The sequence below is a fragment of the Papaver somniferum genome, chromosome 4 (genome assembly GCF_003573695.1).
Source record: "Papaver somniferum cultivar HN1 chromosome 4, ASM357369v1, whole genome shotgun sequence".
In the NCBI taxonomy this organism is placed as follows: Eukaryota; Viridiplantae; Streptophyta; class Magnoliopsida; order Ranunculales; family Papaveraceae; genus Papaver; species Papaver somniferum.
Window position 1 is genome coordinate 24,159,465 of NC_039361.1, and position 16,772 is coordinate 24,176,236.

The following is a 16,772-nucleotide window of genomic DNA, read 5'->3' on the forward strand; positions in this document are numbered from 1 at the left end:
GTTCGAAAAATTTGTGTTTGTTGTTCCCTTGTTTAGAGACAAATATCTCTATCGTCTATTTAAAATGGATAGATTACTTCAGGAATCCATATCCGATGTCACAGTTGGACGAGAGACATACATTAATAAGTCATTAACAATATCATTATGTAACCATGGGCTACTTCGGGAACCCAAAAATTCGTGGTTGATTCCTGGAATCCAACTATTTCGATAGACCACTTCTGGAGTCTATTTTATGGATTATTACAGGAATGCACAAAATGTATGTTGGACTGCTTCTGGAGTCGACAACATCTCATGGATTGTTTCTGAAATCCATTACTGACAAAAATAAGCAAAGAAAATAAACAAAATTTAAAACAAAGGATAAACATCAAAACACATATGGTACTAATACAATAACAATAAATCTCCAATTTTGTCGCCTTTAAGGTCAACGAAATATTAGTTTACAAGTGTACAAATGGATACACTATTTTATGGAAAAGTTTCCTACTTGGTCACTTCAGGGACCGCAAATAGGAACGACTAGCACTTTTATAACGGGTCACTTCTGGGACCAGCGGCTAGCGGACCGTGCCTTTTGCATCCATACTATGCTAGACGAAATTCCAGCTTCTGGCGGAATTGTTTCAAAATCTCTGGAGATTATTTAGAGCAAGAGAAATTAAATTTATGTTATCCTCTAGGGATACAACAATTTCTCGCTTCGCCGGTATTAAAACCGCAAGTACCATAACAAAAATAATATAGCGGAAAATTATTAAAGTTTACGGAGTCGCGGTTCTCACCATCCCGCACTTACCCAAAAACATCCGTACAAGTTTGTAATACTTGTATAGAACAACTTGCCTCCATTAATAGTGTTATTACCATGATTAATAAAAGCAACAGAGTCAGTACTACTATTCACATATATAATCAAAAACACAAATTCAACTCAAAACACAAATATAAATTGTGAAGTTGATTATATGGCTTTGTGGATATCATCCCCGGAAGCTTGGCATAAACATCGTCGAACACTGGTTTATCAATTGGCGGCATCGAGCTATTCGTGCTGATAACGTGTTGTAACAAAATGATATAGCTGGGCCACTTTCCTAACTCGCAGTAGCTGAGTTCTCATATATCAATATTATACGAGTACTGGTTTACGATACAAATGCAAATTAAAGGAAAGAACCAACAACAACTAACAGTGCTAGTATACAAAGACATAAGAACGAAATAATGAGTGAGAAATTTCATTCTTCTTTTCTATCACAAAGTTCACCGTATACAGCACCCCTAAATGGGTATTTATACTTGTACTAGAGAAATGGATATACATTATCGAGATATAGTTAAGTGATAACTATCACTGTACATGAGACACATAAGAGCGGATGTGTCTTTTACTTGCTGGATGTTGTGGGACCCACAGAGACGTGTCCACCGGTGGATCAGCCACCTAGCACAAACTTGTACAACAGTTTAGATGTATTATAAAATGCAGGATTTTCACCATTTTTATTTATCCTGCTGCCCTGCTGAAACCTTAGGAATAAGAAAGAAGATAAGAAGATGTTGAGGCTGCCAGAAGAGATTCAGGTAGATGTTTTTTTAAGGTTGCCTGCGAAATTTGTTCTAAGATGTAGATGTGTTTGCAAACCTTTGTGCAGGCTACTTTATAACCCTAAATTTATTTAGGATCACCTTAACCATAACAAGAAGAACCCCAACCTCATGCTTATAGTTCGCGAGGGTCTCCGTACTCCTTATTGGTGCTTATTAGATTATGATTCAATATTATCAGCATCAGCAATGTCTGCACCATGTACATGGGATGGAGCTATTCCAAATCCAATGTATAAATATTGTTGATTTTTGATATTTTTTTGATGATCATGAAGATGCATGAGCTAGTGATTAGTATTGCTCATACAGAGCTCCAAGATATGGAACAAGATTATTCTTGTAACTCTTTTCTATTAGATTATCTTGCTCGCTTACAAATGGTGTACAACATGCCTATTTATAGGCTTCATATTACTTCACTCTAGTTGTATCTAGAGTTCTCTAAATGTAAACTAATTTGACCTACTTGGCTTTCTCTAGAATACCCTAGTAGACATTTAGACTAGGACATCTTTTTGACTAACATTTCTAACTTAGATAAGTCTCGAAGGACTTTGGCTCCTCTAGTACATTTTAGAATACTTGTTTTCTACATTTCTCTATATTTTTCTAGATCATTCTAGACAATTACAAATTAGATGTTCCAACACCCCCTCTTAATTCGTAATTGGCTTAGCGTTCAATTTGTTCTTCACCCAATCTCTTGATAGATCTTGGCTTCTCTTGCTCGTAGTGTATTCATTTCGGACTTGTCGTCACATTGAAACCAGCTCGCCTTCGTAGTGTCTCCATATCTTGTTTTAGATCTTCTTTGTTGACCTGGCATTTTCGCAGCATGTTCCTTGTAGATTCAGAGCCTCTTTCTTGTGCCAATTATCTCATTCTCCTTCACGGTTTAGACCGAACTTGACAGTCTTAAATTCAGAGGCTTTGCCTTCTGTTGATATTCCTCGCCTTTCACGAAACTTGACCATCGTAGGTTCAGAGGTTCCGCCCACTCAACTTTATGAGTAGAATATTTTTACAGGATGACTCTCATTTTTGCGATCTCTGTTATTTGAGGAGGAATTTCTTTGATGCTCTTCCCTCAATTTTTTTTATAGAAATGCACTCTTTGGTGCATCTCCTGCGAGGATGGAAACTTCTCTTATTATTTTTGTTATTTATTTTTCTTTAATGGAAGGAGGTGAAACTTATACATTTCTTACTTGTGTTTTATGTTATATGGAGACTTATCATTTCTAGGAACTACTTCAACTTCACGAGCTGCTATGTTCTTTTCATATTTTTCTAAACTTAGAACTGGGTGATAACTAGATTCTATTGGGGGTTGTAAAATAAGTAGTGAACTTGAATAGTTGAGACATACCTTGTGTCTTCTATTGTGCGGAATTATCACCTTCAGCTTGTAGCGGAAACTTTAGTGCCCATTTGGATCGAACCCGCTCTGATACCATGTTGAATTCTGATATTTTTGATGATCATGAAGATGCATGAGCTAGTGATTAGTATTGCTCATACAGAGCTCCAAGATATGGAACAAGATTATTCTTGTAACTCTTTTCTATTAGATTATCTTGCTCGCTTACAAATGGTGTACAACATGCCTATTTATAGGCTTCATATTACTTCAGTCTAGTTGTATCTAGAGTTTTCTAAATGTAAACTAATTTGACCTACTTGGCTTTCTCTAGAATACCCTAATAGACATTTAGACTAGGACATCTTTTTGACTAACATTTCTAACTTAGATAAGTCTCGAAGGACTTTGGCTCCTCTAGTACATTTTAGAATACTTATTTTCTACATTTCTCTATATATTTTTCTAGATCATTCTAGACAATTACAAATTAGATGTTCCAACAAATATGAACCTATATATGGCCGGTTGAATGGAACGAGGGTGCTCGAATAGTGGGCTCTTGTAACGGTTTGATTTGCACAGTCCTAAAGAAGAGTGGTCCGAGATTTTATATTTGGAATCGTTCAACTGGTAAACCTATCCCATTAACATTACCCCATTCACCGTTAGAACCTTATTTTACACTGGTTACGACTGCCACCTTGATGTTTACAAAGTGATAAAAATTGTGGAAAATGGTCCAGGTTTTGGTTATTCTCAAGTTGAGGTCTATACATTAGGAGGAATCATGTCATGGAAAACTATCCGAACCATGAACCGATACACCTGTCTTCCGGTAGGTGACTTGGTTGCTTGGTTTTTGAATGGAGCTCTCCATTGGAAAGGCTTTATAAGCGCAAAAAATTCCTGGGTTGTAGTCTCTTTTGATATCAGCAGCTATAGGTTTGTAGATTTCCAGTATCCAGAAGAAGTCAACTCTGGAACATATAGCTATTTGGGGCTATTGGAAGACCATCTCTGTTTGGTTGTTTATGATTATGATCAGCGTAAATTGACTGATGTTTGGGTGATGCAAGATTATGGAGTGAGTGAATCTTGGACTAAACAATTCAGTTTTAATGCACTATTAAAATTGAAAGAGGGTTATGTAAGTTGTTATGGTCTTTTACAAACGGAGAGGTTTTAATAGATGGTGGCTATGGTAAACTTTTATATAACCTCAAGAATGGTTCAACCAAAATTTTGGAAATCCCCGGTTTTAGAACAGAATGGAGTCGACCGGTTAGTTATGTGGATAGTTTAGTATCCGTTTTTAGATCACCTACTTTCGTATGGGAAAGGAATGCAAATGAAGTGACAAAGAAACAAAGGCTAAAGTAACAAGAAATCGAATCATCAGATCATAGTACGTACAAAGGTATGTTTTTGCATGCTTATTATGTGATTCTATCATTTAGGAAATACGATGCACGAAAATGTAAAGCAAACAGTTTCAAATTGAAGCAGCAACACTAATGACATTAGCATCATTTACTACTAGAGAAGATTATTTCTCTCATTACATTAAACAATTCTTCAGCTATTTCGGAATCAAAATGTGCAACTAAACGGTATCCACCATCTTTCATCAAACTTACAACTTTCATGGGACTTTCATTCTCTAACATCTTGACAAACTCTATCTGACGGTCAATCAACAGGTCTTGAGTAAACCCAGTAACCAAACACCGCCACTTGATCAACCTTTCATCATCAAGCTTTTTCCTACTTGTTGCATCTTTGGCTATCGAATTACAATACCAGTGATCTCGATTAGCACCATGTGGCAAAGCTAGTTCCCACATCACATCAGTTTTAGCTAATGACAATACTTTATCATTAATCAATCTCAATTCTGATCCAGTTCTTTCTAATCCACCAAAATATGGTTGGTTCAAAATGAGCCCGGAAATTTGTATGGGTTCTAAATTCAATTCTAACGATCTTAAACCAACGTGATATGCAATATTTCCACCTGAACTGCACCCCATAATGAAACACTCAGAAAAATCAACATAACCTCTCAACCATGGATCACCATTAACTGCATCCAAGGCTTGGTTTTGAACCCAAAATAAGGCGTCTTCAGCATCCTCGTAGGTTGCTGAGAGTCTATTTTCAGGTGACAGACGATGATTTACGGGTAAATGGATTGCCATGGATTTGCAAAAGTCATGGTGGACAGATGTAACTGGACAACTGAACCCACCAGAATGGAAGTAAACTATGAGCGGGAGTTTGTTCATGTCTAGAGAGATATCAGGTCTGAAAAGTCTAATCCATGTTTTGTTTTGAGTGTTAAGAGGGATATCTCTGAAGTAATCTAGATTAACGTTTTGGGGATCATAGACTATTTTGAGCAAGTCATAGGAACTTGTGTTGGAAGAAGATGAATTAAGGGTTGGGTTAGACAGATGATCATGATTTTCCATTGTTTTGATGACCTCGAGAGTGCATTTTTGATGTATTGAACCGGCGATACATATATAATGCGCAAATTTTTAAAAAAGACTGTATTAATTAAAAAAATATATTATTACGTTGATTGTCTATAATTATAGCAAAGACCGAAAGGTTTATGCGTCATCGCAAATGTCACCTTAAAAAAGGTCCAAGACACAATGTAGAATTCAGAAAAAAGAACATTCAAGAAGGAAATGGTTTCTCTTATTTAGAGTTCCGGACATATGACCATATTGCGAAAAGAAAAATGCATGCACATTTTTCTTGCGGGCTCTTTAGTTCTTTGCGCCATTGTGTTTGTGTGCATGGTAGAAAGATTAAAACTTATTGCTGAAATACTTCTTTTACAGTTATATTTTCTACGCTGGCCGTAGTTCAATTGAGTTATAAGAACAAATCTATTACTCTTATCCTTTTTTTTTTTTTGAAGCATCTTTTTTTTTCGAAGCATCTTTTTCTTTTGTCTGATCTAGTAAACGCGACTTTTTTTTTTTTTTTTTCTTACGAAACCAATAAACAAATGTTATAAACGTCAACTTCCGACTTCTTCTCTTGATTTTTTTCTTTAAAGTTTTTTTCTTTTTGATTGAAAGAGAGATATTAACATACTATTATGAATAGAAAGAGAATGCACACGGGTCTACAGGAGGTGCAGGCGGAGAAGTTATATCAAAGGAAGAAGAAGTAAAGACAAAGTCCGAATTTAAGACTTATTGAGCAAAAGTAGTATGAACGCTGTATCTCTCGAGGCATCTCTCTTGATTCTGTGCTCTCGAATTGTCAGGCCATTGTAGGGTGAGATCGTGTTTAGTTTTTCTTTGGTTCTTGGCAGGTTACTATCTGAATTGGTGCTTTTCTCTCCACTTCTTTGCGGGGGAAGCTCTTTCTCTTTTTGATAAACCTTGCTCTTTTTGCGTCAAAAATATGAATGCTATATTTCCAAACCTCAGTCTTGTAACTGTGTTTAGCTTCAAATCTTCTACGGTTCCTTTCCTTTTTATTTCGAGGCAAAACCGGTTTGCATTCATTCAAGTATGTAAGATCACCATCCAATGACCTCATTAATCCTGTAAGCAAGCATTCTGCCGGTTTCTGCGTACATGCATTCCCTGTGGTTCATTGCTAAGTACTTCCATGGCATTTACCAATTTGTAACAAGTTAGTAGAGACAACGAGCTGTACTTTAAGTCATAATACCATAAAATATTTTGGCCACATCAACAACATTAGACTATTTTTGTTTAGACTTTGAGAATAGAACATAAAGTCTTTGAGCTAACTTGTATAACTAAACATAAAATCTTAATTTACTACTTAGGTTCAACATAAGTAATCATCATATATAAAGTAAAATAAAAGTATCAAACCAATACAAAGAAAATTTGAAAGACATAAACTCTTTCAAAGCTTATTACATAAGAGAAGAAAATAAATAAAATACAAACGCAGCTTATATGGACTGCACTGTATTAGTTATTTCGAAATATATATACTCCTAATCTAATAACAATCTGGTATATGTATACGTAGTTAACTTCTGTCTGTCAATGGCCATCTCTACTGCTTGCCCCAAGTACTAACAGGAGGAATACTTTGTTTGTTCTTGAAGAAATTACCAGGATCAACCATGCTCTTAACTTTGACTAATCTTTCAAAGTTACTTTTGAAGTATTTTCTACCCCATGATCTTGCTTGTACGTACCCCACCGCCTCGCTAACGTTGTTACGGTTAACTCCTAAGTCGAGATCTTTGTAGTTGATATATGCTGATCTTGGATTCTTGGAAACATAACGAGCCATGGAGTTATAAAACCTTCTCATCCAATCAATCTGCTTCTCTGATTCAGTCTCATTCATCCAATTTCCGACGTACATAATGTTGTAAATATTGCCAGCTCTATGTGGGTAAGGAGTTTCAAATTCCGAAATCTCGTTCATTCTACCACCAAAAGGAGTCCATAACATTGCTGGTGAATCTCCTCCTACAAACCTTCTCCAAATAGCTTCTAAACCGGATTTTGATATTGGTTCCCTCACGTAATCAGCTTTTATTTTTAGGAAACTCTTTGTTGCATGATCTCTATCCCATAATAGCTCGATTGGTCTACCTCGTGCGTAGAAGTATACATGAGATTCAACCCATTTCATTTCAGTAGTTTCATTTCGCTTCAAACCCAATTCAGGGAAGCTCTCCTCCATGAGTTCAAGAAGTCTGTCACTGCCTCCTAAGAACAAGAACGCGAATTGAACTGATACCGTTTTTCCTCCTGCTCGGCTAGAGTTAGCGACCGAAAATGTGAGCCCAATGTATACGTCCTCGTGGAGTCTATCGGCAACAAATTGCCACTTATGAACTAGGTCCGTGGCACCTTGTTCTAATGTTCTGCTGATCGTAGCAACAGTCACGACGGGTGTGACAGGAACCAACTTGACCTTCCAGGAAAGAAGCACTCCAAAGTTATTAGCACCACCTCCTCTAATAGCCCAATACAGATCTTTCCCCATGGTTTCTTTGGTGTAAATTTTGCCGTCAACAGTGACAATGCGAGCATCAATGACCTGGTCTGACGCAAGGCCATATTTTCGTACCAAGGCACCAAACCCACCTCCACTAATGTGTCCAGCAACACCTACAGTAGGACAAAATCCTGCCGGAAATCCAAGGGTGTTGTTGCTCTTGTTTGCAGCTTGATAATAAACCTCTCCAAGTGAAGCACCAGCTTGAATCCATGCAGTCTTTTCTTTCAAATCAACAATAATGTTTCGAAAATTAATTAAGTCGACCAAGACGTATGGCGTGTCAGATACGTAAGATAAACCTTCGACGTCATGACCACCACTTCGTACTTTAAGATCAAACCCATGTTTTTGAGAACAAACAACAGCTGATTGAACATGAGATTCATGGGTTGGTGTGATTATAAACTGAGGTGTTTGTGTTGAGTTGGGTGTTAGAAATCTAAGGTTCCGAGCCGAAGACCGAAAGATAGTTGTAAATGAAGAATTATCAGGTGTAAAAATTGGGATTGGAATTGAGGAGTACTCATTCTTCTTAATGCATTGGAGAAAATCTCCATTAAGTGAATTATTAGCTGCCCAAGAACCACTTGAGAAGAATACTAATACAAGGAATGTAACTAAGGGGAGAATATTAGATGAACTCATCATCATATTTAGTGTGTGTGTTGGCTTAATTTCTTGTATATCTGGATATGGAATAAGAAGCGATGAATGATATGGTTTTAGCGTCTCAGAGTTAGCTCTATATATACAATGCCATCAACATATTTAAAATCTTTTAAAATCTACTTTCAACTAATCCAAGGCATCAACTAGTCCTATTCTAGAAGTTCAATGTTCTTTTTTATTTTATTTTAAATCAATTCATTGGTTACTTTTTTCAATTTAGTTCTAGAAATAAAGATAAAAGATTGTGATCATCCGTGTTAGATTATGAGATTTCTTGAAAAGATTTTCTAACATACACTAGATTTGATTAGGTTGGCGAAGAATAACTTGACTTCAACTCTTTGACTTTTATTGACAAAATCCTACATAATTTTTCTTGCACGAAGAATATGACTTATCGTTCTGGCGGCAGTCCGTGAAACTTCCTTCACATTTTCGATTGACATATATCCACCACAAATTTAACAGCATGCTCCCGGCGACCAGGTCAGGGTAGCCGCGGTGGTGGCCAGGTCCAAACTAAGATGCTAAAACCTAAGTTCAACAGCTGCCCAAGACTTAAATGAGAAGAATGACGCTAATATTATGGCTAATTTAGAGTCGCAACGGTTTGTGGTTAAGTTTGTAGTATTTGATACGGAAAATGGGTCATTTTGTCCAAATATTTTTAAAACATGATTCAAATGATGAGTAAATATTAAAATTAGTATGGGTGAAATGGATACCAAAAAAATAGCAAGGATGAAACTGGATTCATTCTGGCTTAAACTTAAAAAATAGCAAGGATGAAACTGGATGCATCCTGATATAAATTAAAAATAAAAAAAATATTTAAAAATGGTAGGATGAAATTGTTTACATCCTTGCTATTTTTACATTTTTGTTCATTTAAACAGTATCAAAATCTAAATATCTTTTTCACCAATAAATTATCGATTTTAACCAATTTTGTGTATTTAAGAGAGGTGAATATACTCGAATAGTTTTGCCAGATCTTCCTAGAAAACACTCTTAATTAATGGAAGTGTAAAGTGTTTATTGGGTCACTTCAGAGTGCACACTCCCCTTCACACCAAACTAGTGATCTTCTCTTTTATTTTAAGCAATCAATAAAATACGAGCGTAAATAAACGATGTACAACCAAACATGGGTGCCCGTGCCCACATAAAACCAAATGCGTGTCACTGGCCGATTTTTTATTTTTTGTTTTGGCGGCCAGTTTACAACTTTTACTACTAAAAGTAATTCCAGTGGTCGGGCAAATTTATCCATTTCAACCTCGAGTGGGATAGACAACTGATTAAATTGGATTGGCAAAGGTTTGTATCCGAGCATTTGCCCATTCCGTCTCAAGTCAAGTCGATGATCGAATCAACTTCAACCGATCGGCCAAGGAAAGGCCGAGGCTCAGTTCTAGTTGAGACCATCATCGTCTCGGATTGAGATGGCCGGCCTTTTATGATCGCTGATAACCGCTAGTTCATCCGATGACTCTAATTTCATTTCCTATAAATTCTATGATTGAGATGGTCAGTTCACGATCACACTTTCTATATCCAAAATTTCTTATAATTTAACTTTCGATCTGAAACTCCTAATCTCTAAATCATAAGAAAAAAATGCTCCAAAAAAATGTCCAATTGATCACAAACACAAAATACCTCAACAAAAAGTGTTTCATCACCAAAAGCTCTCGTTCCAAATTATAGCATGGATAAAGATAAAGTTATTTATAGAGGTTACTTGACATTTACGCTTGATCCTATCAATGATTTTCAACAACAACATAACACACTCTTGCAGAATATTTTAAGCATTTTAGTTAGGAAATTGGGGATACTCAAAGAAAGGACGCTACTGGGTTGTCATGTCGTTTTAATATAATCAACAAGGAAACGAACATTTGAGTAGCCTTGATGATGCAAATGAGTCATTGCAACCGAGTGGTGATACGTAAGTCGATGTGGTAGATCGCATTTAAAATTGTGTAATTGATTTTTAAACGTGTTATGTTTGTGTAATAACTAACTGCAGTAACTAAAAACTCGAGAGGAATAGCAAAGAACATGAAATGCAAGTTTCAAGCACGAAGCATGTTTCCAAATCCTCAGAATGATAAACTGATATGACCCTGATATGTTGAATGGATATCACGTACCAAAAAAATCACCTTAAGAGGCTACAAATGTTTTTCGACAACAAGAGTCTTCTTATTCTTCACCATAAACAAACCCAAACCCTCAACCAAATACATGCGGATCTCACGACAATTATAATCTTAATAATAATGGAAATGCAGAATGATATGATGGACCTGAAAAAAAACAAAAAGAAACAAAAAGGCAGCTTATCAAGATGTCGCACAATCATCACCGTCAGAATTCAACATCCAAGAAATCTTTGAAAAACCAGAAAAGACCAATAATGTTAAAATAGTGGAACTTAAGATAAAGACTGCAAAAAAAATGAAGAAAGGTCGTAAGGTTCTTGAACAAATTTTTTTTAATGTGCACATGAGAGGAATCCCGGGAATGAACATGTCAAGGATGAACAATGCACAACTAAGACTCTGGAAAGTTGAGTTTCATGGAATTCGAGCACAAAAGGCCCAATTAAGCCCAACAAAAGTTGACATTGATTCTCGAGAAGATGACACCTTAGACGAGGATAAAAATAATGCCATTACACTGGTTTAATTAGTTATTAGTTTTAGAATCTAGGTGTAATAGTTAGTTTGAATTTCAATGTAATTTTTAATTTTAAATTCAATATGATCATTTGTTTCAGTTTCAATGTTTGTTGAATCAAATTACAAATATCAAATTATATTAATAGAACTAAAATAATTGAAATGATAACTTTTTTTTTATAAAAAAACCAAATCCGGTGAGGGTTTCTTCTTCCGAATTCATCCCAATTATGCGTAGTAAAATCCTCCCCCAGTCTTAAATATACAACTCTGTTTTGAATTCTCTCTTCCACCATTCTATACTCTTACGGGAACACCATGATGGAGATGAATTTCTTTCCTCAAATCTTTATCTGCAAAACTTGTCCAACCCTTATCCCGTTGGGTATCCTCGATTATCATATTATGTAAAATGATGCATGTGAGCATAACCCTAATCATTTATATTAGTTTAACCGAACAATATGATCCACAAATTATATGAAACTTTCTCTTCAAAATTCTGAATAGTCGTTCGACATCCTTCCTACTCCCTTTCTGCTTGTTGTTAAAATACCTTATATCAAGGTTCTCATCATGTTCAAGTATCTCAGTGTAAGCTTGAACAAAATTTGACCATGTTGTATAAATTCCATCCACAAGAAAATACCCCATTTATAGTTATTTCCATTGATAGTGAAATTTGTAGCTGGATCAGTTTCATACTTCAGTTCTTCAAACCAAGGCGATTTACATAGAATATTGATGTAGTTATTTAAAACCAGGAGTCCAAAAATGTCATGTCATATCCAACAATCATAAGAAGCCGACAATAATTGATTTTGAGTAGTGTCCCTTATACTGACTTTTCCAAGCATAAAAACATCTATGATATACCCAATGCATGCAATCAGCTCTACCTAACATTTTTGAAAGCTTGTGTTTGCATTTTCAACTAGTAGTCATTCGCATCATCTTGCGTTGGTTGTCACAAAAACTATGGACCAAAACGGTTGACTACAGTTTCGCAAAATATATTGAGATTTTTGTATGATGTTGTTTTTTCCATACAAATATACTCATCACAGGCATCCGCTGGCAACCCATAACCTAGAATCCTTAGCGCTGCAGTGACCTTTTGTTCAGGATTATTCCTCGTACTTTTCATGCATCAAATTGATAGTTGAATTTAGGTTTTACCCAAAAAATCTCTTTAATAGTCCTAATAACCAAGTGTTGCTACATACAGAAGCGGTGTTGAAAATCTTCACCAGAATACACACATCCGTTGTAAATATGATCATATGCATCATTCATTGATGTCCTTCCTCTCAAAATATCCACGTACATCTTCTTATTAATAATTCTCTTGGTTATGGAGCTCGGGGAATTTTTCCCGCGTATAATTATATCACTACGTTGGTGATCGTTCTCTCATCGTCTGAATATTCATCTGTTTGATCCCATTGCTGCATAATGCTAGTCCTCATTGAAAAAAGATTAGTACAACTGCGTCCCTCATTTTTCAATTAAGGATCCATAAGAAAAAAAAAATTCTTGATTGAAACGACTAAAAAAATAAATAATATAAACTGGATAAAATTTTGTGAAAATATAATATAGGTAGAAATTGTATGTTAATTGGTAGATGGGCGGAGATTTATAAAAGTAGAAAGGGCACATAGCCGTTGGATAATGGTTAAAATTTAGCCGTCGTCGTTAATTGTTGGAACGATCGCCCGAAAAACCTTCCCAACAATGGACGATCGTCTCAAACATCAACGATAAACTTGTCCTGATGAATAGTTGATATAAACCATAGCTCACAAAACGTACCAAAAATCAGCCTCTAACAAGAGAGCGACCCCTTTTTATCTTTTCATTTCCTCCCATGAGAAGAGATACAAGGACGTAATAAATAGCCTTTACAAACCTAATAAATCTCTTTCATAACACATCCTGACTGTTCACTGCTAATGACAACGGCTACTTACTTAATTAAATAACTAGATTAACTACTAATTAAGCTGTACGGACTAAGTTACTGCTCGCGCCACTTATTTAAATTGAAGCACCCCACAAAAATAATTGAGTATCTCCCGTGATATGATAATACTCCTTCCCAAAAGAACATCCTTGATCTCAAGGATGAAAGTTTGGGAAATGAGACTTGGTGTTGCTAGCATCCTCCCAAGTGATATCTTCAGGTGGTGAGTTTAACCATTATATGAGAAGTTGTGGAACTGAAAATTTTTCCCCCCAAGAGAGCAATCGGTTTCATGATGATCAGTCCCTGTTGATCAACCAATGGAAGTTGAGGAGTGGGAGTAACTGCAGCTCCAATCTTTTTCTTCAGATGAGAAACGTGAAAGACTGGGTGTATCTTGGATTCGGCTGGAAGTTGCAGATTATAGACCACAGAACCAATCTTCTCAATGATCCTAAAGAGCCCATAGTATTTGCAGAGAGCTTCTGACTCCATCTCACAACCACCGAAGTTTTCCTATAACGTTGGATCTTAAGATAAACCATCCAACCTAAAGATTCTGTCAGTTCTCTTCATGTCAGCAAAGTACTTCATTCATTCTTGCGACTTCTGCGATGACTCCTTCAGCATGCTGATTTTTCTGTCTCCCTCTTCAATATAATCTTGTACATTTTCTACTGAAGAAGTGACTTCAAGAGGAAAATCTAGATGAGGTGGGTTATATCCATAGAGGGCCTTGAAAGGGGATGTGTGTAGACTGGTGTTACTGTTGGAATTATACCACCACTCTGTCGATGGTAACTGTTTTCTCCAGTTTTTGGGCTTGTGTCCTATCATGCACCTGAGATAATTCTCTAAACAAGCATTGACCCTCTCTATCAGTTTGTGGATGATAGACAGTGCTGAGCTAGAGAGTGGTTCCAATGGTCCTGAACAAGTTCTGCCAAAAATTATTGGTGAAAATATTATCTCTGTCAGATGTGATTGTAGGATCAGAATCTCGCAACAATTATGTCTCAGCGAAATTATCAATGGTACAACACAATAGCGTCGTAGAACAATTTCAGAAACGACGTCAGCAAGGATCATGAGAAAGATGTGATAGTCCTGCGAAAATTAGAGAGCTTGCGAAATTAACATTTGTAAGGTTGCGAGAATGTCGCAAACAATATCTGAAAATAAAGGACAGATTAGCTGTCATCCACTATGTATTTCCTTATAAATAGTCATTCGAGTTGTAAAGGAGACATGATCTTTTTGAGTAAGAAACAAGTAAATAGGAGAAAGAAAGTTCAAAGCAGAGATCATTCTTGACTTCTTTATCTTTCTTCTAAGAACATTCAAAAGTTAATCAATAAAATTAAGAATATAAACCTAAAAATGAGTTGATCAACAATGAAATCCTATGAGGGGTGTAGTGTAGGATTTCCTGCAACTACATAATGGCGCTAGAAACAGGGAGGAGTTGAAGATTATTCTAGAAAAAGCTAAAGATTGATATTGAGATTTGTGAAAATTTAAAGTGATTGATTAAGAATTTTTCATAATTTCTTGCAATACTGTTAGCATTGAAGAAATGGCTAGAAGAAGAAATACATCCGAACAACCGACTACTATTAGAAGAAGCAAAAGAATTGCTGGAAGAGAAAGAAGTGAAATGGGAGAATCTACTAGAATGAGAAATAATAGAGAAAATCTAATTCAATCGCCAATTCAACAAACACTAGTTCAAGAGAGGAATACAGATTATGACAGAGTGAGCGTACACACTTGGCGATCAAATTCAGCAGAAGAAATAGAAGAAGAGCAACAAAATAGAAATTAAGACAGGAAGAGAGAAATCAAGAAGCATGAAGGAATAATTCATGGAATGAGGAAATTGGAGCGTTAGAAACATTGAGACGAAGAATACATGAAGAAAGAAGAGCTGAGGCAGAAGAACGTGCGAATTTAACAAGGAAAATCACGAATTAAGGATGGAGAATATAATTGCAGAATAGAAGATCGAGAAGTATTACAAAATCATATTCAATCGACTAGAAGAGAAATGAGGCAAAATTCACCCACATCAATGCTGGAAACAATATTCAAGAAGAAAATCAAATCCTAATGAAGAATATCGCGAAAATAGAGAAAGAACTGATGATCGTTACATTCCACAAAATGAAACTTTTGATGATGGGAAATTGGAGGAAATCAAGAGAACGGGAAAATCAGAGACAAAATAACCAAGATGGCGAAGGAAATCAAGAGGAAGAAGAATTTTACATGTGAGAGAAACTCAAAGAAATCAACAGACAATTGAAGAAGAAATTGAAAGACATAATGCTGAACAAGCACGTTTAATCTGCGAACGTGAAAGATTGAGAGCGGAAATGGAAGAACAAGAGCTTCAGGAGACAATTCGCCAGAACAATCATGACAATCGAGAAAGAAGGCGTATACAAAACCGGAATAACGATAATCTCAATGAGGAGTATGATAGAGTAAAGAATGGTGAAAGACAGAATGAATTGATAAGAAATGAACAAAATTATGGAGGGGAAAATGAACGACATCATCATTTGCGAATTCAAGATAGGATGAGGAAGAGAATCGCAGAAGAAGACGAGATGAGGATAATGAAGAAGAGATACAAAATTTCGCAAGAGAAGATAGACGTGAACGCAGAAGAAGAGAAGCAAAATTAAAGAGACCAATGGGTCAAGATTCAGGTGTAAATAAACAAATCTTGAAAGAATTAGAAGAAATGAGAGGAATGCTAAATAACAGAGGAGAAGTAGGTAGAAGACAATTGGATGAAGCAATAGAAGAAGCTGCGAAAACTCCATTTACAAGGGAAGTACAATTAGGAGGAATACCACCGAAATGCAATTTGCCCGCATTAACCAGCATTTTCGATGGAACAACTTGTGCAATTCAACATTAAAGCTTATGTGAGGTGCATGTTACAATGGGAAAATCATGATGCGGTATTGTGCAAATATTTCGCATCCAGCTTAACAGGAGAAGCGTTAAAATGGTTTGAAGGTTTACCAAAGAATACAATAACCTCCTTCAATCATTTGCAGACCACATTCTTGGGAGCATATATAAGTAATAATTCCTCACGACCTGGTATAGAAGATGTGTTTGGATTAAAACAAAGGATTGGCGAAAGTTTGAAACACTTGACTAAAAGATGGAGAACTATGTGTAGCGAAATGGCTGGCCGTGTAGATGAGAGATATCTCATATTATCATTTATCAATGCTATGTTTGCAACAAACCTGTTGTATGTCCAAATTTTCAGAGTCAAGAATACGATTACAATGACTGAATTGCGAGAACTTCAAGAAGAATACATTGCTTTAGAGGAAAGACAAAATGAAATGGAATCATATCCAGTTGCGAACACCAGCTCACAAACAGCGAATGCAAGCTTATTACCCAAGCTAAT

At 36.0% G+C, this 16,772-nt stretch overlaps 2 protein-coding genes across 2 annotated transcripts; both read right to left on the reverse strand.

The window, feature by feature from the left end:
• Positions 1 to 4,464: 4,464 nt before the first annotated feature.
• Positions 4,465 to 5,501, reverse strand: LOC113273620 (carboxylesterase 1-like). The gene has a single exon (XM_026523277.1). The coding sequence runs from the start codon at positions 5,455 to 5,457 to the stop codon at positions 4,513 to 4,515; it is 945 nt and encodes a 314-aa protein (XP_026379062.1). The 5' UTR covers positions 5,458 to 5,501; the 3' UTR covers positions 4,465 to 4,512.
• Positions 5,502 to 6,807: 1,306 nt separating this feature from the next.
• On the reverse strand, positions 6,808 to 8,743 carry LOC113274966 (berberine bridge enzyme-like 8). The gene has a single exon (XM_026524393.1). The coding sequence runs from the start codon at positions 8,657 to 8,659 to the stop codon at positions 7,046 to 7,048; it is 1,614 nt and encodes a 537-aa protein (XP_026380178.1). The 5' UTR covers positions 8,660 to 8,743; the 3' UTR covers positions 6,808 to 7,045.
• Between the last annotated feature and the right edge of the window lie 8,029 nt (positions 8,744 to 16,772).